The sequence below is a fragment of the Zootoca vivipara genome, chromosome 15, assembly GCF_965207765.1.
Source record: "Zootoca vivipara chromosome 15, rZooViv2.hap1.1, whole genome shotgun sequence".
In the NCBI taxonomy this organism is placed as follows: Eukaryota; Metazoa; Chordata; class Lepidosauria; order Squamata; family Lacertidae; genus Zootoca; species Zootoca vivipara.
Genome location: NC_142598.1, coordinates 11,109,155 through 11,130,229, shown reverse-complemented (window position 1 = coordinate 11,130,229; position 21,075 = coordinate 11,109,155). Strand labels below are relative to the sequence as shown.

The 21,075-nt window shown below is 41.6% G+C and overlaps 1 protein-coding gene across 4 annotated transcripts in view; it reads right to left on the bottom strand.

Annotated features, from left to right (window-relative positions):
* Positions 1-4,619: 4,619 nt before the first annotated feature.
* SLC44A2 (solute carrier family 44 member 2 (CTL2 blood group)) overlaps positions 4,620-21,075 on the bottom strand; it is a 66,975-nt gene continuing 50,519 nt past the window's right edge. For 2 of the 4 annotated variants that reach the window (XM_060268812.2, XM_060268811.2), the window contains exons 17-22: positions 20,804-20,907; positions 18,437-18,510; positions 13,501-13,571; positions 13,030-13,118; positions 11,924-12,008; positions 4,620-9,497 (exon numbers count right to left, since the gene is read on the bottom strand). In XM_060268812.2, coding sequence (XP_060124795.1) covers positions 9,376-9,497; positions 11,924-12,008; positions 13,030-13,118; positions 13,501-13,571; positions 18,437-18,510; positions 20,804-20,907 — 545 coding nt within the window. In that variant the 3' untranslated portion in view covers positions 4,620-9,375. The remainder of the gene's footprint in view (positions 9,498-11,923; positions 12,009-13,029; positions 13,119-13,500; positions 13,572-18,436; positions 18,511-20,803; positions 20,908-21,075) is intronic. The other 2 variants (XM_060268810.2, XM_088658623.1) reach the window with 1 other exon arrangement.

Sequence of the window (21,075 nt, the reverse complement as noted above, 5' to 3'; positions counted from 1 at the left end):
AACGCCTTTTACCTTCTCGCCGGAGCGGTACCTATTTATTTACTTGCACTTTGACAGGCTTTTGAACTGCAAGAGCAGGGACCAAGCAACGGGAGCTCCCCCGTCACAGGGATTCGAGCCGCCAACCTTCTGATCGGCAAGCCCTAGGGCCTAGGCTCTGTGGTTTAACCCACAGTGCCACCCATGTCCCAGTTGATAGCATTAGCTTTTTTTTACTGCTGCATCCCACTGTTGACTCATTAGCTCCCCCCCCCCCCCCCAGTTTGGTGTTATCTACAAATTTGATGAGCATCCCTTCAATTCCTTCAAGTTGTTTATAAAGACATTGGACAACAATGGGCCCAAGACTTGTCACTCATTTCCAGGATGATGAGGAACCATTAATGAGCACTTAATGAGCACTCTTTGGGTTTGGTCAGTCAACCAGCTACAAATCCACCCAACAGTTACCTAATCCAGCCCATGTGTTACTAGATGCTCTGGAAAAATACCATGTGGAACTTTGTCAGAAGCCTTACTGAAATCAAGATACACTATGTCCAGAGCAGTCCCCTGATCCACCAAACTTGTTACTTTATTTTAAAAGGGGGGGGGGAATGAGATTTGTCTGGCATGACTTGCTTTTTTTTTTCAGAAGCCCATGCTGGGTCTTCGTAATCACATCATTCTTTTTCTAACTGCTCACAGACTGACTTTAATTACCAGTAGTTAATAGGAACTCCCATAGAACTTAGTCTGCCTGACTCTGAGTCGTTCAGCCTTTGAGCATTATGTTCCAAGCAATGTTATAAAGTTGTTCGAGTTTTTGCACATGCTGGCTTTGCGGAATGATTGCTCTGAAAATTGGATTTAAGGAGCCAGTCCTTCCAAACTACAGATCACTGATGCCAGCTTACATGGGAGCAAAGACCAGAATTATTTGTATGGTCCACTTCTCTGTCGCTGTCTGTGGTGGAGTGAAGAGAACCCCTTTTGTGATCTTGCTGCAGCATCCCACAATAATATGGGGATCCATTATTATTTTACAGTTATCATGCCATTCCTCCCAAAGGATCCAAAAGCAGCCATATAACATTATAGTCAAAACATCATGATTCCAACAATTACAAAAAATAGAATTTATATTTTTTGGATTGATTCCTCACCCAAGCAAGCAGAAATGTTGGGATTTTAGTTAATTTAATCTGGTTATGTTGACCTGTTAATTGTCTTAAGAGAGGGATTTATTGAAGCTCATATTTTAAAAAACAAATCTAGTGAAGAAAATATAGAAGTTAAGTTTATATTTCCAATTATGATCTGGTTTCACAAATCATTTTTGAGGGAGAATAATGCAGTGCAAAATAAGAGCTCCCATTTAATACACTGAGCCAGCGTTTCAAATGCAATATGCAGGGGGCACTTACATCAATTGCATTTTGGTCACTTCTTGGGAATGCCAAGTACTGCAGTGCTGATTCCTTTCCAACCAACATTCCCTCTAACAGTTATGTAGCACTTAAAAGCTTAATCTTTTGTTACCAGATTTTTGCTCAAACAGATCTTGAAAGAAATAATAAATTGGGGAGAAGGGATGCCCACAAGAGATTGAAAGGGCACCCTAACACTTTATTAGTTTACTTTTTTTCCTCTTAGGAGGTTTCTAAATTACTTTTTATTTTCACCTTTCATTTCTTCTCTCTGAAAATTCCTCTCTAGTCTCTGATTCCTCTTTTGTAACCATGCTCATCACCTCCAAAATTGTAGGGACCAAATACTTGGCCTGGTCTGTATTGACCATGATGCAGTGGGAGACAGAGGCAAGCTCAACTACCGTAGGTGCCTAATTCCAAGTTAGGCATATATTAGAACCCTGGCAGGGCGCTTGAAAGTAGGGAAACAGCAAAGGGTGCAGTGCTCTTTTCTCACTTGTTTATAAATTCCAAATCCCCTTTAACTGTGGTTTCGTATTTCAAGGTTTTGTTCTTGGCTGCAGCTCAGGGTTGGAGATGAAAGAGCTTTCAGAGAACTGCTCTCTAAACCCTGCACAGTCGCATGCTCCTGGTAAGTCATAGTTTTGCTTGCCTTGTGTGAAGAGTGGCAGCACTAGAACAAAATGTCAATGGGGAACATAGATAGGGAAACATATATTTCTAGGTGGGTGAGTTGTGTTCCACATGTTAAGCTTTCCAAAAGAAAAATAACTACTATATGTTAATGTAGGAATCCAGCAATGGTGGCAAGCTCCTTGTGTGTGAACCAGGCCTTGTTGGTTTATGGACTAAGAGGCTGACTTTAACCACTGGTTGGGGCCCAAGTTTGCACACGCACCCCAGGAAGGTCACTTTGGTGCCATTTGATTTCATACCCAGAGGTGTACTCCATTGTCTCTCGAGATAGGTGGATGCCAAAAACTATGAGACCATTGAGTGGAGACCTATCAGTTCACCCTGCAGGTGGTGCTGGCTTAATTCTTCTCACACACAAAGTATTGCCTGCAAATAAAAGCCTATATTACATCAGAGAGGAGGATTCTAGCTCACCTACTTACTTCTATGACAGTTTGCTACTTGCAAGAACCATCAGTAAAACAATAATAGCAGTTAGTAGCTTTATTATTACAGTGGTACCTCGGGTTACAAGCACTTCAGGTTACAGATTCCGCTAACCTGGAAGCAGTACCTCAGGTTAAGAACTTTGCCGCAGGATGAGAACAGAAATCACATGGCGGCAGCAGGAGGCCCCATTAGCTAAAGTACCTCAGGTTAAAAACGGTTTTAGGTTAAGAGCGGACCTCCTGAATGAATTAGGTTTGTAACCACAACAGTGTAGTACATTGGGGGATATTAAGAAACGCGATCCCTGCCCCCAATCTGCAGATTAATGAGGTACAAAGCCATCCTACCACCTCATTCCTATTTTGTACTGCTGCATGCATAGGCAAGATTAGTTTCTCCCAGGTGTTTCCCAATACCTTTTCCCCTCTGAGATTTGGACATTTGTGTTGCCTCCCATTCTATCCACTTTTCTGATGGAGGCATGCTGTCTTTTTAGAGCATTCCAAATCCCAGGCCTGTTTCCAGTTTGGGCAGAAAATCTCTTTCCCTCTTGAATGGTTTAGTCTCATTTTCTCCTGACTTCCTTGCCTTTTCCTGCTTCTACCGCCTTCTGTGACTTTTGGTCTATATTGGGTCCCTTTGAAGTTCCCTTAAGGGGAAATGATGCAGCAACATAAGTAGAGTCTCATATTCAATCAAAGCAGCATTATTCCAACTCCTGGATCTGTGTGCAAGCCCTATAGAGGCATGGGATCACTAGCAGAGCCAAACTGTGCTGTGGGACAAACCTACACGGCTTCTGTGCAGAGGAAACAGTCTAGGAAACAGTTGTGTTGAATCAAAGGTGAACTGTTCCAGAAGCTTCGCTTACGCCATCTTAGTAGTCAAGATAACCCCACAATTAATTGGTGGTTCTTGCAGCAATGAGCTCATATATATTCACTTGCTTTGATACAGTATAAGCTAATTGGCTTGCTCTGATGTTATCCTTATCTGTTGGCTTGGGGTGCTGTGCTCTGAGCCCAGAAAGAGGAACTATCTCTAAGATTTGGGTGTTTGCCACCTATGCTCTCATCTGGTCAGGCAAAGCGATGGGAAGTTGTGACCAAGCTGACACATGCTGCTTTGTATAAAGAATGTATGCATGTTTGATTGGGTGCAGACAAGCCATCTCCTTGCTGCGGTAGCCATCCTGAGTCTGTAAAGGCTGGGAGATCGGGCAGGCTGATCTGCTGTAAGTCTACACTTTTCTTGATTAAAGCATTAGAACCAATCCCTCTAGTGTTTTTGACATCCTTCTTTGGTATCCCTTCACCCAACCACTCCCATGAGCCCTCCTTTGGGGCAGTGGATCAGGACACCCATCACCCTTTTTTCTGTTGTTTTTTTGCAGACACTGGCCACAAGGGGGGATTTCTCCCATGTGCATCTGATACCTGCTAAATGCAGGCTTCTAGTCTCATTTTCCTGTCAGCTGATGGGGAAACATTTTGCCAGCACTAAAGCTTGGTGCTTCCCAGGCACTTGGGAACCCCACATAAGGGATTTTGACAGGTGGGGTGAGACAACCCCCCTGTCAACTGTGATGTCCTATTGAAAACGTGCTCAACAGGTGGGTTGTTCCCAATGCCTGAGATCACAGAATTAACCATTTTGGATGGTATCTTCTTTGAAATGAATGTCTCCTTAAGATATGCCAAGATACATTTATTTACATCTGGGATTATCTCCCGTTAAAGTGTTGATTTCCAACCTGATCATGGAATCTGCTTACTCAAGTTCCTAAAAGAAAGAGGGCTGTGCCAAACACATAATTTCCCCTTTCTATTACTGTAATTTTTTTTTTTTTGGACTAGAGTTCAGTTAAATAAAGAAATCATATAATAGGTTTTCCTTTAATATATATTTGAAGTCCCCCAACAGTTTAAATGTAGAACATCTTCCATGCAGCGGATGAATTTTGGGGTGGGGGAGAAAGACACCACTAATTACTTTGATTTCTAAAAATACAAATTGCATTAGACTTCATAAATTTTGTTGGAATTACAGATTAAGTAAAAAGAAAACCACACTAAACAAATGTACAAAACAAAATGTTTAATGTTTCAGTTATAAAATATTTTTGAAAGATACAGAGATGTATAGGAGAGTAGAAAAGGACTATAAAAAGCAAACACAAAATTAACTGCCCAGATTTAAAAATTGATTGATGGTATTATCATTACCTTTGTGGAAAGTTACCAATTCCTGTAGCCACAATTTGGAACTCTTTCCAACTAATCCTCCTACTTCCTTGCATTTTAGTGGTACATTTTTGCATATATTTAGGTTCTGCCTCATATTTAGCTATTCCATAGTTCATACTTACTTTGTTTACCCCCCCCAACAAACACACAGCTCTTTTCTTGCAAATAATTTTTTTTGAAGACCTTTCCCTATTTTGCAAGTCAAAGCTGCTAAAATAATTTTGCCCCATCCTCATTCAAGAAACAACAGCACTAGTACCCTAGCTTTTTCACCGGCAACCCCAACAACAGTTGCCTATAAGCTTTTCTTCACAGCATTTGTATGAAAGGCTGCTAGTCATTTGGAGGAGGTTATAAATTATCCACGAAGTCAACGTGCCATGCTTAAAGGCAGCTTGCTCCTTTAAAGGTGTCTATCCCAAGTGGCAAGGGGTGTATATAATGAAGTAAACGCCACGACAAGGAGAAAAGACACTTAGTAAATACAAATGGTTAAAAAAAATTGTTATTGGAATGATCCAACTTCTCCAAGATTATTTGTTTTGAGATTAAGCCAGAACACTTGGATCGAGGCCAGTTTGGAGTCTACTCAAACAAGTTAATGGAATGAAATCAGCTCAGTTAGCTAGCGGGTTACAGCGTCCATGGACTGCTGGCAACTGAAATCTACCGCTTATACAAACTGCTTCTGCACTAGCAAGCAAGAAACCCACCCGCTCCAGGCCGATCGTGAGCAGGGAGGCTTTGATTGACTTAGTAGCAGATACCTCTACACTCAAGACTTAAGATGGAGCTATTGTGACACAAGTTCCTCATTTTTCAGTGGGGGGGGGGCAAGAGTGTTTCCAAATCAAGGGAAGCTACTGTTGTTTTGGCTGAGCAAGTGGAAGAGGGACCCCACAGATTGCTGCTCTTCAAAGAAAAGGTTCGACAAAGCTCAGACTGGTTAAATTTCAGTGCGTCTGCTGCATGCTACGAACGGAAGCAACAGGAATGAACGGGAGGGCCAGCTATGCATCTGCTTGCTGTTTGTTGGTCTTCTTCAAGAGCTTTCTCAGATTAGATGACATGAAGTAAGGCTTTTCGGTAGAGCCATCATTACGTTCCAGATCTTCCACTGCAAAGAGACACAAATTCCCCCAGCATAAGGGATGTGAAAAAATGTCTGTCTCCCAAGTACCAAATGGCAGGTATCTGGGATCAAGTAAGGCCCTTAACAAAGGGAAAGTGTTAGCAATCTGAGACAGTGAAAATACTGGGAAACCTGACACCACTAACTGGAGGCTGGGACTCCCCCCAAGCAAGCAAGTGTACCCTACTCCAGACGCATGTCCCAAACTGAGCAGGATTTCGAATTGACAGGCCAATCCTTCCACTTTTCCTCAAGGAAAGTTGAACACTTCCTCACAGTGGAGGATATAGGTCAAGATGGGTTTCCTCAACCATGTCTTGGTGCGATGGAATGTATCACCCCATTCTCAAGGCTATGGCAGTGTCCTAATGATTCCACAGATGTTAAGATCTAGATGAAATCTCATATTTGAGGCAACATTTGCATTTAGCTCCCCTCCTCGCTACGTGTAACTTGAGTGTTTAACTTACGAATGAAGCACTCAGTTGAACCTTTCAATGCACAACAAGCAGGTACATATAAACTCTGAACCGCACAGCTTCTTTTGAGGACTGAATTTAATTCAACAGCCTTATAACTTTAGCAAGATTCCAGGCAAGCAGAATCGGAGGAGAAAATGAGGAGTTCTATTTGCATATTTAAAATGTAGAGTCAAGTTTTTGCACCTGCATTCTTTTTCCAAGGGGTGGCAATGAAGAGGATCTTTTTTCCTCCATGGGGAAGCAAGAAGAGAAGCTGAAGAATACTGCCTCTGGCCGTGGCAGCAACAGTGGTGGTGATAAGTTATATGAAGTTTTCCTCTGCTTGTCTTTTTCTTTGCAAATTCTTTTATCTTTTTTTATTAGCATCAAACTGATCAATTAAGCTTTGTAAGGAGTACCATTCCCCTACTCACATACTGAGAAATACTACGCCTCTTTTGTGATATAAGATACAATATATGTGAACAGCATACTGGCCCATTTGCCAGATGCATAGCAAACCTACACCTGGCCTTCTCTTCACAAAGGTCTGTCTTTGCAGCCATATATATATTCCAACCTGGTGCAGCACAAGAAAGAGGCACATTCCTGATACAGGTATGAGTGATCTGCTCAAAACCAAAATTGGCTGCTCAAAAAAAAAAAAGGGCCACCAGAAACAATGAAGTCTTCAAAAACTTTGAAGAGTGCCCTGCCTGCTCAGGTCATCAACAGGCAGCAGAAGGACCACAGATTTTTGGATTTCATACCAGTACTGCCTCTGGAAAATGGTTTTCACCTTTTATTTTGCTTCCAGAGCCCGTTTAGCCCAGAGACAACCCTGGGGCAGAAGAAATGTGCACACATTATGGGAAGCAAAACCTTTCTCAAAGCACTTCCAACTACTTTTAGCTCCTTTAGAAAACAACTGCCTGCCACTAGCCACAGGAGTTTCCAGGCTGGCCACTGTCTCATGAAACACTACACATGCGAGAATTTATAATGCTGCATTTGCTATCCTTTTGGTCTCTAATTTCATCTTTAAAAAACAAGTTTCCATCTCTTTGTGATGAAGATCACTAGTGAGTCTTTGTCAACATTCATTTAATTTCATTTTGAATTGACCCTATGCTATCTTTTGCTTGTTTACAGAATATCTGTGCCAAAAGCAACTCTCAGGGATAACCAAGAAGCCAGGGAGAAACAAAACAAAACAAAACCCTTATCATAATTATATTTAATCAAAGGTAATTCCAGACCATAAACTTGAAGTGGATAATGTTCCACATGACACCTGGAGAGCTATCATAAAGGAAGTATCTCTTTAATAAGGCACTGAGTTTTCCGAGATGGAATCTGGAAGTTTGATGCCATGTGGAGCAAGATGCAGAATATATTAAGTGTTTTCAAGAAAACCTCCCAATACAGTGTTCTGTCTGCCCCACTTTCCTTTCTGTCTGCCTAGCCTCTGTCAAACCCACATAATTCCTTTTCATCCTTTCCTAAGCAAATTCACAATTGTTTGCTAACTCACCTTCCCTCCCCATCTCCACCCAAAACACACACAAAAAAACACCCTTTAGTTTTACAATGATTGGAGCCAGATTTGTGTTTTTCTGGGACAGGGAAAAAATATCCTGACATACTATGTTCAGCTAATAAACTTTTGTAAAGCAGAGAAAAATAAGCTCCAGCTTTATACAATACTGAAAACCCAGGGGGGGTGTATTTTGAGGAAGGAAATCTAATACTTTATCTGCCATAGGAAGGAGATATCAGTCACAGATTTTTCAAGATTATTATTAGCTTAATTAAGGACTTTGCAAAGATGTACACTGGGAATTTCAAGGCTACACTGGGAATTTCAACGCTATGTTTTGAGTATAGTTCAGTATGGTATGCTAAAACTTATGTCTTTCAATGGGCTTAAGGCATACATAGCTATGTGGGATATTGGGACCGTAGCCTAGGAAGAGAGCCATTAGGGAAATTAGTTGTCATTACTTTCCACATCAAGACAAGCTGTAGAGAAGTTACAAACAAGCAAATGTTGTATATTTGATAAGATTACTCTGCAAGCTACTGTAATTTCAATGGCATGCTAGAGTGTCAGAACAGTTCAGTAAAAGGGATCATCAAGCAGGATAGCAAGCTTGCAGGTTGCACAGAATACTGCTTTACAACAAAATAAGGAACTGAAAATGAAGGAAACTCAAAACTACTGGGAAAAATAGCCATACAGATCTGTAAGTCTATATGGAAAGAGTCCCACAAATTTGCAGCAGGAACTTCAAAACAAAGAAACAACTCTTCGGCAAGACATCATTTGCATACCTGCTTTGCTGCTCTGCTAGAATCCCTATCCTCCTCCACTTACTTCTGCCTGGAAGCAAGTCCTAGGCAATTCGAAGCCCCCCCCCCCCCATCAACTCAAAACCAGCCCAACCAGCCAAAGATATCCCTAGCATCTCAAGCAATTTTGGTTCCTTTGTCCCTTTGGACAAAAGCATCTGCTCTCAAAATTCACTGGTAACCAAAGAAATGGCTCTGTTCTACATCTGCCTAGTCAAGGAAAGGGAAAGTCCAAGAAATGATCCAATACATAATGTAAATATCTGCATCACTCACTCTGTACTGTACTGTACTGTACTGTACTGTACTGTACTGTACTGTATGCATTCTGCTTATTTATGCAACCGGTTAAATAGCCAGACTTGCTATAGGGATGGCATTTTGGGGAGAGCAGAAAACAGCACCTCGTGGTGCAAACAGCGGAGATGTGGTGAGTTTCCCTGACATTAAACACATTCAGCCTTGAACTTCAGCTTCCACTCCTCTGGCGCCAGAATGTTTGCCTCCCACTTGCTAGAGGAAGCACTGTTTCCCAGAACAGCAAAACTAGAAGGTTTGCACCAGCTCTCAGGGCAGCCACGAAGGAACAGCACCTGCACACGGATCAGGCAACCTGTGTGTGCCTCTCCCACTCGGTGCACCAGTCCCTATTCCTGGCTCTCAGCACTTTTGGAAGATTCTAGGCTTCCCTTCAGCAGGATTTCGCTCAGTTCGGGGGACATGTAATAAGGCCGCTCAGGAGATCCATCATTCCTTTCCAGATCTTCACCTTTTGGGATCCCACGGAACACAGAGAAAGCAGCCGCAGAAGGATGGACAAGAGAGAAGCAAAGCAAAACAAATAAAGACAAAAGCAAAGGAACACAAAACAAAAGGGGAGTGGGGGGGGGAGAGAGAGAGAGAAAGGGAAGATTTGGAGTTAGTCGCAAATAGATTCCTCCACCCAGAAAAAGAGTAAGGCAGCTTAGGCAGTCAACTGCTTTTATGCTATGGAGTATGCTTGCTACTATAGCAGAAGCGGAGGAGTTGCTAACTGAGCTGACGATGGAGACATGAAGGAGAAATCAGAAGTTAATAGTTTCACAATTGCAAGAGGAATCAGCTCTTGCTACCCTGCTACCACGGGGCTAAAACCCACATTACAGTGGAAACAAGCCATTTCCAGAACCAGAGAGCTGGTATGGTGTAGTGCTTACAAGTGTTGTCCTTAGATCTAGGAGACCAAGGTTCAAATCCTCACGCAGCCATGAAGCTGTCAATTATTCCCACACTGCATCCCCTCCCAAACCAGCTGGATGCCTATGGGAAAGCCACAAACCAAGCATAAACACAACAGCTGCCCCAAGTTCTCTTTCTCCTGCATCAGGTAGCCAAGAGGTATCCTTGCTGTGAACCTGGGAGGTTGTGGCTCACTGTTCTGACAAATAGTGAATGGCAGACTTCTCCTGATGCTTTTTAAAGTCTGCTGAATCGATGGCCATGACCATATCTTAGAACAGTGAGTTCCGTAAGCCAACTGTGTGAGAATAAGTCCTTCCTTTGATCAATCCTAAACCCTAGTTCTCTCCACCACCACCCCACCCACCCCCCGGCTTCTTGAGTGCCTCACAGTGTGGGAGGCAGAGCAAATAAAGACTTGAGATAGGAAGGCACATTCTGCCTGTCCTTGACTGCTACCTAATAGGGAAGACTGGGATGGTTACAGCTAGCCTCTCTCAGCTAAATAAAACTGCAACAACTCAGCCAAGTAGGCAGTCCTTTCTGCCTTTGTTGAAGATCTCTCTCACGTGCACCTACAATTTGAGAAGCACTGATGTGGTAAATGCAGTACCTAATGGGGGAAAGTCACAGCCAGGTAGAGGGTTCCTAATTCATAGAAAGAAAAGGAATCGGGAAAGAGGCAGGAGACAAGAAGAGCTGAATATGACCAAGGGTATGGGAAGGAAATTCTCCCTTGGGAACGGAATTGATTGGCTGTCAGGGGTCCCCAAACTAAGGCCCGGGGGCCGGATGCAGCCCAATCGCCTTCTCAATCCGGCCCACGGGCGGTCCGGGAATCAACATGTTTTTACATGAGTAGAATGTGTTCATTTATTTAAAATGCACCTCTGGTTTATTTGTGGGGCACAGGAATTCGTTCATTCCCCCCCCCCAAAAAAATATAGTCTAGCCCCCCACAAGGTCTGAGGGACAGTGGACCAGCCCCCTGCTGAAAAAGTTTGCTGAGCCCTGTTTTAAGTCAATATGCAATTTTGCTGCAATGCAAATGCAACAAAAAGACACGCACATACTGTATAGGGGCACTCTAGGAATTAAATGATCAAAAAGGGCAACTACTTAAATCAAAACAAATGTGCAAGTTACCTAAGCCCCAGAGGTGCCCTTTTCAGATATTATAGGAAGGAAGCATAAACTAGCATGGCAATGGGATCAAACCCCAATACAGTAAGTGGGCATCTTTCTGAATAAGCATGAATAGGAACGGGCTGTACATTTAAAATTACTACTCTTCATTTTTTAGCATTCCCTGTGACAAGAAGATACTAAAATGCAAAGTAGGCTCAAAATCAAATCTCTCAGCCTTTCCGGTTAGAAATTGCCCTCTTCAGTTAATCAGCTTCAGCTGATTAAATCTACCAATTAAACTTCGCAATCCAATTGATTAGCAAACGAGTGCTGGAAAATGCAGAGGCAAAAGAAGGGCAAAAGGGCTGAGGGTTCTTTTGTAGCCTGCAGCTTCTATGACTAGTATTCAAAAGTCAGGTTATCCGAATGTGTCCCCCAGAAGAGAAGTCAGTGATAGATGACATGACATAGATCACAATGAATCTGTTAGCCTTCAATGCACAACAGCAGTTTGTGCTGTAACAGACTGTAACAGACTGACACGGCTGTTATCTGGAATGGAATATCACTAGAGCCCAATCTTTTGGCAAAAGCAAGGCCCCTGCAGGACCATTTTTTCTGGCCTGCATCATGCCTTCTGTGGGTCATCTTGCACTATGGCCCAAGGAATCAGGAATTTGTGGTTCTTTTATGGGCGGGGGGGGGGGGATAGGAGAAACTGCCTGCAGGGCATTTTCAGCAGCTGCTGGTTTAATACCACCGTGACTGTAGAGCATTTCTTTTACAGTTTACAGTGCTTGGACCAAACGTGCTTATTTCACTAGAATGGCACCAGATCTGGATACTTACAGAAACACAGGAAGAGTGTGTCCACACACATGGCATACACACTGAAGAATCCGTGTGCAATTAGATAGGAGCCTACAACCACCGTCTGCAAGAAAAAGCAGAGAATCATCTCGCAAAAAGTCAGAGTTGAAACCTGGATTCATAAGAGGTCAGATTATGACCTTGGGCCAAACCTCACAGGGTTGTTGTGAGAATAAAATAGGTGGCAGGGAGAACCACATTTACCACCTTGAACTCGTTGCTGGTGAAATAAATGTAAGAAAGAGAGTCCAATATAGATATTACTGCAAATTAATAGTGGTTTTCTCCTCCCTTCCCCTGCGTCCTCAACAATGCAGTCCTTGCAATGGCTTTGTAACAATGAGACTATGGGAGCTTATATAGCTGTTTGCTGAATCTTTTCCACAAGCTATGTTATCTTGGCTTAGAATTTTCTTATAGGTTCTTTAACCTTTTGGTTTAAGAAAAAATAGACTTTCTATTCTGGGTAATTTACCCCTGACTGCCTGGGAGTTTTTAGTTCTTCTTAAAGTTCATAAATTCTCCCCTTATCTTGAATAATTGATAAGTGACCTTGAGTCTTTACGGATGTTATAAGTTCCTTTTTCCTTCTGAGGAAACTGATAGATCATTTACAGTGAAATGAGATTTTTAGCCGGCAACTCGTTAAGGTTTCTTTGAGTACTTTATGTTTTTTGAGTATTTATACATTAATTAGTTTAGCTTCACTATACAGTGGTACCTCTACTTACGAATTTAATGCGTTCCGAACGCACATTCGTAAGTAGAAAAAAAATTGTAAGTCGAATCCCATAGGAATGCATTGGGAGAAAAAATTCGTAAGTCGAAGCAACCCTATCTAAAAATTCGTAAGTAGAAAAAATCCTATCTAAACCGCATCCAAGATGGCAGACGGAGCTCCATTCGTAAGTAGAAACATTCGTAAGTAGAGTTAATCATAAGTAGAGGTACCACTGTAATTTATATTCTTCACTTTATTCTATACATCTCGTTTCAGGGGTCTTTCACGGTTTAGATTTGTTCTGTGCTCAAGATATGTAGCAGGGCGGTTAAAAACTGAAGAAGTCTTTAGCTTAGATACCAACCAGAATGGGGACCCAGTAGTAGTTGAGGGGTGGTGCTGTGTCTTGAATCACTTTTATCCTGTGGGTGAAAAAGAAGAAGGCAAGTATACCTAAAAGAGGAAAGAAAAACATAATCATTTCATCTCAGAATTTTCTGTCTGATCTTCAAGTCAAACTTTTGAATCCATTTCTCCCCCTCCTCCACCTCAGAAGCTATTCCCTCTGTGGCCCATGCATCTTTCAACAAGGTCTCAGGACAAATAAACACCCCCCTTCTCTGCAAAATTAGCACTTGGACCTTGCGTTTTCTATCTGTGTGTAGTGGGAACAAGCTGAGCAAAAAGAAAGTAAGAAGCAAAACAATCCTGGGAATGAGGGGGCGGAGGGCCTCTGCAAATGGAAGGCATTTCATTCCCGAGGAGAAGCTGAATAAATCAGTACAGAAGATGAAGGATATTTGAGAGGAGGCCTGAAATATCCCAAAAAACTTACCAACACTTCCCACAATCAGGAGTTTGCCAAGGAAAAGCAGGAAGTCTGTGACTTTATCCAGAACAGCAACCCTGAAAGCAGACAGAAGGAGAAACAATAATTTTCCAAGCCTCCTCACCGTTGTGGAATTATGTTAGAGAAATTTCTAGAAATGCCTAGAAGAGACTCCTGAGTAGAGTTTCTGTAGGCAGCCTTTCCCGACCTGGTGCCCTCTAGATGTTGTTGGACCACAACTCCCAGAACATCAGGCAGTCCCAACAGCATTTGGAGGGTACCAGGTTAGAGAAGGCCACTTTAGATTATAGGTAAATGGGTCAGGATTTATATTGCTTCCCCATTCACATCGCTAAAACTGGACTTCTCCATGCCTCTCCTCCCTCCACATTTCTCCTTTGTGCAGGGAAATTCTCAAGTTTGCATTCTCTCAAATAGCTAGTTCAAACAGAGCACATGAATCGAGCTGGTTCGCATCAAAACCACCAAGTTTGCAAGAAAGGGGATGAAGAAGGAAGAATAATCGCGGCTCAAATATCGATTGAGGGAGAAAAAATGTTAGTGGTGGGAATCTATGCACCGAATGAAAATAAGGCTGAATTCTACAAGAATCTGGAGGAAAGGTTGACTGAATATATGGATCAAAAGATAATGCTTATGGGCGATTTCAATGGAGTGACAGTGCCAGAATTGGATAGGACCAAGAAAAGGAAGAATGAAGGTAAATTACCAAAATCCTTCTTTGAACTAGTAGAAAACCTGGGTCTAGTGGATATTTGGAGACTGAGGCACCCTACAACTAAACAATTTACATTCTTCTCAGAACCAAATCAGAGTTCGGGAAGGATAGATAACATGTGGATCTCCAAGGAACTAGTGCCCAGGGTGAGTAAAACAGAGATAATACCACGTACACTGTCAGACCATAACTCTATATTCATGGAATTGAAAAACAAAGACCAAAAGTCCTTCAGGTGGAGAATGAACGAAGATTTATTTGATGATAAAGAGGTGGTCTCGAAAGCTAAGAAGACCCTGAAAGACTATTTTCATTGGAATTTATACAAGGATACCGGACTGGATATGGTATGGGATGCAAGTAAAGCAGTGATGAGAGGCTTTCTAATACAGCAAAACAGTTTTCTGAAACGAAAGAAAGAAAGGAAGAAAGAAGAAATTTTGAAATGTCTCATGGAAAATGAGAAGAACCTGATTGATAAACCCGAGAATCAGCAAATAAAGAATAATATAAAGATGTTACAGACACAATTCTCCATGTTGATCAATCAGGAGATTGAGTGGAAAATAAAACAAATGAGACAAAGAAATTTCGAATCGGCGAATAAAACAGGAAAACTGTTGGCTTGGCAGTTAAGGAAACGTCAAAATCAGAACATAATAACTAAGATTAAAACAGAGGGAGGAACGACGGAAGATTCAAAGGAGATTAAGAAAACCTTTCAAAAATTCTATAAGGATTTGTATTGCAAAAAGAAAGAAGATGAGAAGAAGATCAGTGAGTATCTAGGAAAATATGGATTGAAACCAATTCCAGAAGAAGAGAGGAAAAAGCTAAATAACAGGATAACGACACAAGAATTACAACAAGCAATAGGGAGAATGAAACAAGGTAAAGCACCAGGACCAGATGGTTTAACGGCGAAATATTATAAAGTACTGAATGAACTGTTGGTTCCAGTTTTAGAGGAAATGATGAATGATATTCTGTTGGGGGGAAAGATCCCAAATACATGGAAAGAGGCATACATAACATTGATCCCAAAGCCGGATACGGATGGCTTAGAAGTCAAAAATTATAGACCAATCTCATTATTGAATAATGATTACAAACTCTTTGCAGATATAATGTCCAAGAGATTGAAAGAAGTTTTAAATCAAATAATACATAAGGATCAGGCTGGTTTTCTTCCTGGTAGACAGCTAAAGGATAATGTAAGACACATAATAGATGTAATAGAATATCTGGAGACCAAGATAGATAAACCAGCTGTCTTGATGTTTGTAGATGCTGAGAAAGCTTTTGACAATATATCTTGGCAATTCATGAAGAGGAATTTGGAATCAATGGTTGGGAAGAATACATTCGTGAATGGGATCGAGGCGATCTATTCAGAGCAAAAGGCAAGATTGATAATTAATAACACCCTAACAGAATATTTTGAAATCACAAAAGGAACTAGACAGGGTTGCCCTTTATCACCGTTATTGTTCATCATGGTCCTGGAAATATTATTGATCAGATTAAGAGACCTATCTACAATTAGAGGTATTAAGGTAGGTGCAAAGCAATTTAAAGTGAAAGCCTTCGCAGATGATTTAGTTTTAACATTGGAAAATCCAAAGGAAAGTGTTGCAGAAGCTATAGAAGTAATGGAGAAATTTGGTCAATTGGCAGGATTCAAATTAAATAGACAAAAAACCAAGGTTATGGCAATGAATATGTCGAAAGAAGAAAAACAGGAATTACAGTTAAAACATGGACTCGACGTGGCTAAAAAGGTAAAATATTTGGGAATATGGATGACAGCAAAGAATATTAATCTTTACAGTGATAATTACGAACAAGTATGGAAGGAAATAAAGAAAGACCTGGAAAGATGGACTAATATGAAAATGTCATTCTTAGGAAGAATTGCAACAATAAAAATGAATGTATTACCTAAGATGTTATTCCTATTTCAAACTATACCTGTGGTTAAAGGTACGAGGCAATTCCAAGAGTGGCAAAAGATTTTATCAAGATTTGTCTGGCAGGGGAGAAAACCTAGAATAAAACATAAGATTTTGGTAGATAAGAAAGAAAGAGGTGGATTCGCCCTGCCAGACTTGAGACTTTATTACGAAGCGTCCTGTATCTGTTGGATAAAAGAATGGATAACTCTAGAGAATACGGACTTGTTAGATTTGGAAGGTTTTAACAATAGATTTGGATGGCATGCATATTTATGTTATGACAAAAAGAAATCACATACCGGGTTTACGAATCATGTGATAAGAAGATCTCTGTACGAGGTGTGGGAAAGAAATAAAAGGCTGTTAGAGACTAAAACACCCTGGTGGGTCTCACCAGCAGAGGTATTAACAGTTAAGAAAGTAAATATGGAAAAGAGGCGGGCCACGTATGAGGAAATCTTGACGAAAACTGAAAAAGGATGGAGTTTAAAACCTTTTGAGGACATTAAAGGAGTGTTAACAGGATGGATAGAATACCATCAAATAAATGATGTGCTTAAAGAAGATAGAAAAATAGGTTTTGAGGATAAAAGATCCAAATTTCAAATAGAAGTGCTAGAAGGCAAAACAAAGCTTTTGACAAAGATGTATGATCTGTTGTTGGAGTGGTATACAAAAGATGAGTTGACAAAAGAAGTGATGATTAAATGGGCAAAAGATTTGGGGCATAATATTGAATATGATGCGTGGTTGAAACTATGGAATCAAACTTTAAGATTTACAGCATGTACTGCCTTGAAAGAAAATGTATATAAGATGATGTACAGATGGTATTTAACTCCAGTTAAGTTAGCTAAAATGTATAGAATGAGTGATAAAAGTTGCTGGAAATGTAAAGAGAAAGATGGTGAATTTTATCATATGTGGTGGACATGCGAAAAAGTTAAAAGATTTTGGGAAAGTTTATATAATGAATTGAAAAAGATGTTTAGATATACCTTCCCAAAAAAACCAGAAGCATTTTTGTTAGGAATAATAGGAGGAGAGATTAGAAAAGAAGATCAAACACTGTTTATGTATGCAACAACCGCGGCTAGGACTTTGTTAGCCCAAAAATGGAAACTACAGGAATTACCTACAATTGTGGAGTGGCAGATAAAAATGATGGACTATGCTGAACTTGCTAGATTGACATGCAAGATTCGTGACCAGGGGGAGACAAGGTTTCAAAAGGACTGGAGTAAATATGTGGACTATATGGAGAAAAACTGTAGATCATTAAAAACTCTCGCAGGATTAAAATAAACCTTACGAATTGACCAATATGTTAAAAAAGGAACTGCAAAAAAGGGAATTAACAAGAAAACCGCATGAAGGGAGGGGGGGAAGTCATAGCTCGGCGGAGCAAGGTAAAAGATGTGAATATAAGATTTTGTATAAAAGATTGGTTTTGTTAATTTGTTGAATTTGGAAAATCGGAATAAAATGTATTTTAAAAAAAAAAGTTTGCAAGAAAGGGATCCATTCCCAACTTTGAATCTAGGACTGAAGCTTTCTTTGCGCAGGAAATATAGAGCCCTGACCACATCCCCAAACCTTGCCTATAAGCCTGCACAATGTTAGTAATAATAATTTTATTATTAATATGCCACTCCACTGACTGGGTTGGCCCAGCCACTCTGGGCAGCTTCCAGCAAAGTAATAAAAACACAATAAAATATTTAAAATTTCCTGCTTTCAGATGGCTTCTAAAAGTTGTAGAGTTATTAATCAGATGCCTTCTAAAAGTTGTATAGTTATTGACATCTGGAGGGGGGGAGATTCCACAGGGCAGGTGCCACTACCAAGAAGACCCTGTGCACCAGGCAACTGATATCTATCCCCTATTGCCCATATGCTCATTTGGGCTTGGTCAGTGGTGCTTGAGATCCTTCCCAGTTCTAAAGATATGGGATACGACACCATGTCAATTTGCATTTTGTGCCAATTGGCAGAAGCTGCGCACCCTCTCTTGTAGCTCTGAGAGGATTCTTCAGCATGGGGCCGGGGCGAGTGGGCAGGCTATCTCTGAAGAAAGTGCTTTAAAAGAGTGGGGAGGGAAATGAGAGGGAACCTTAAAGCTGGAAGAATTTCATCCCCAAGCAGCTTAGCCAAGGAGGATGCTCCCCCACCGGTCCAAAGAAGCTGGCTATCCCTGTTTAAAGCCCTGAAGCAGTAATAACCAGGCAACTCATTGGCAGGCCCTCACCTGACGATATTCCTCATGAGCAGGAAAAAGGCATTTCTTGCAGAAGTGCAGAAATTAGTGCCATAGATGGCGATCTGTGGGGGGAAATCACCAGAGAGAATATGAACATTATGTCAAGTTGTCCAGGGTACTTTAATCAGGAGCTTTTGACCTCATGCCCCAGACCAGATGGGTGATTTACATTGATCGTGACCATGTGACATTTGCTCAGCATCAGTGCTGCTCTGTTTCCAGAATGCAAAGTGGACTTGCAGGCGGAAAGAGCATATTGGGAGCTACTGTGCTTTCCTTTATGATGCCTCTCCGTGCTGGTTCTTGTCAACTGTGGCCAAGGGTAGGATGACACCAAATGCAAGAATATAGATTGAATACCTCAACAGTTAACAAAGGGTGGTTTATTGGCATGGCACAAAATGTTTTGTCTGTTGAACAACCAACACAGCTTCTTCTTCTTTTAAAAAAAGTTAGTCATATCATCCTCCACGCCATATTTGACTATCTTTCGATAAGAGCTCAAACCATAATGTCAACAGATTCAAAACACTTTTGAGTCAACAGAACACCCTCTCTGCATCTTTGAGGTCTCCTCTTCATGCCCTTGTCATCAGAAGAACCAGCTGAGGTTGAAAGAACAGGGATGTCTTGAGTACAAGGTCTGGAAGCAGCGCCAAACATGCCATGTTACAGCATTCCCCAAATCAAAGGTATCACCGGAGCTTTCCAAACTGTGTGTCGCGACGTTAGTGTGCCGGCTGCAGTGTGTAGGTGTGTTACACAAATGCAACTGCTCCCCGCAGTCCTCCCAGGGCAGGAGAGGGGTTAGTTTAACTTCCGGCTTGCTAGTAAAACTGAATTACTGCGTTGCGAAATGATGCACGTCTAAAAGGTGTGTCACCAGCATGAAAAAGTTTGGAAAGATCTGACCTAGACACATTCCAAGCCTCAACACACCTCAAAACAGAGGGTGGACCAACGCTCATGGTTTTTAATGCTAAAAAAAAGAGTTAAGGGATGATTCTGGTAACCATATAGCCATATGACGTTCTTTTTTAACGTTCATAATGTGTTATTAAAATGTGACACCAGAGGGTGCTGCAGAGCTACTGGAAACCTGGAAGATGGTGTGGAAGGGAAGCAAAGGAGAAACCAATAGAGGACCTTCCATGTCTTGACGTTTTAGAACAATATTTCTAATATCATTCTAAAGGGTAAAGGTTAAGGGGCCCCTGACCATCAGGTCCAGTCTTGTCCGACTCTGGGGTTGCGGCGCTCATCTCGCTCTATAGGCCGAGGGAGCCGGCGTTTGTCCGCAGACGGCTTCCGGGTCATGTGGCCAGCATGACAAAGCTGCTTCTGGCGAACCAGAGCAGCACATGGAAACGCCGTTTACCTTCCCACTGTAGTGGTCCCTATTTATCTATTTGCACTTTTATGTGCTTTCGAACTGCTAGGTGGGCAGGAGCTGGGACCGAGCAACAGGAGCTCACCCCGTCGCAGGGATTCGAACCGCCGACCTTCTAATCAGCAAGCCCTAGACTCTGTGGTTTAACCCACAGCGCCACCTGGGTCCCTCATGATGATATTATTAGAATGATATTAGAATATCATTCTAATAACATTTAAAAGGTGAGTGTAGATCTAGTCAGAGGCTTCTTCAAGGTCTAAAGCAGGGACAGATCTACTATGAAACTAATGAAGGTTAAGCTTCAGGGTCCCTAATCCTGGAGGGGCCCCAGAAGCAATTTAAGTGCACATTGCTTTTTTAAAAAAATGGGTCAAGTAGGCGCAATTTGAGTCGCACGACTTAAACTGATTACAGTACTTTTTTGTTGTAAAGTCAAACCTCGGTTCCTGAACGCCTACATTTTGGAACATTTCGGCTCCGGAACGCCAAAAACCCGGAAGTAACAGCTCCGGTTTTTGAACAATTTCCGGCTTCCAAGCCACGTTTTTCATTTTTTTCCCATTGACTTTGCAACCAGCCCACTGATCCTTGGTTTTTGAACTTTTCGGAAGCCAAACGGTCTTCCAGAATGGATTAAGTTTAAAAACTGAGGTTCCACTGTATACATTTCAACAATCCCAAAGTTTGAGATTCTGTAGCACAGATGTTGTAAAGGTTGTTGTAAACGACCCCACTGAAGAAGCCAACAGTGGTTACCCAGACCTCATTGCGAAGGGCCCCCCATAACAGTTTAGGTTTTGGGTCCCCCAAAATGTAGGTCCACCCCTAGTCTAAAGAATGTCTAAGGCATCTAATAGCCTCTCCTGCTAATGGCTTGGCTAACTAGTTTGGAAGTCATCCCCACGATCATCTGAGCATCTACAACTCTGCATGAATTCCCTGAGAGCAGTCAGATTCCTCACCATAATGTAGGCATTCCTGTTCAAGAACTTGATGAATTTCTCGAGGCACCAGAAGCAGCATTTGAGACAGGTCAAGAAGAACTTGGCACACTTGTTGTCAGCAGCTAATGAAAGGATAGCATCAAGGGAGAGGAGGAGAAAAAATGATCTATTTGTCAGACTGGGCAGGAACCCATGTGCACAGTTGCTCACAAGCACAGAATCTGGAATTATCACTAACACTTACTTGAAGGAACCTAGCCTTTGTTATTAAAAAGGACAGCTTTTTAAAA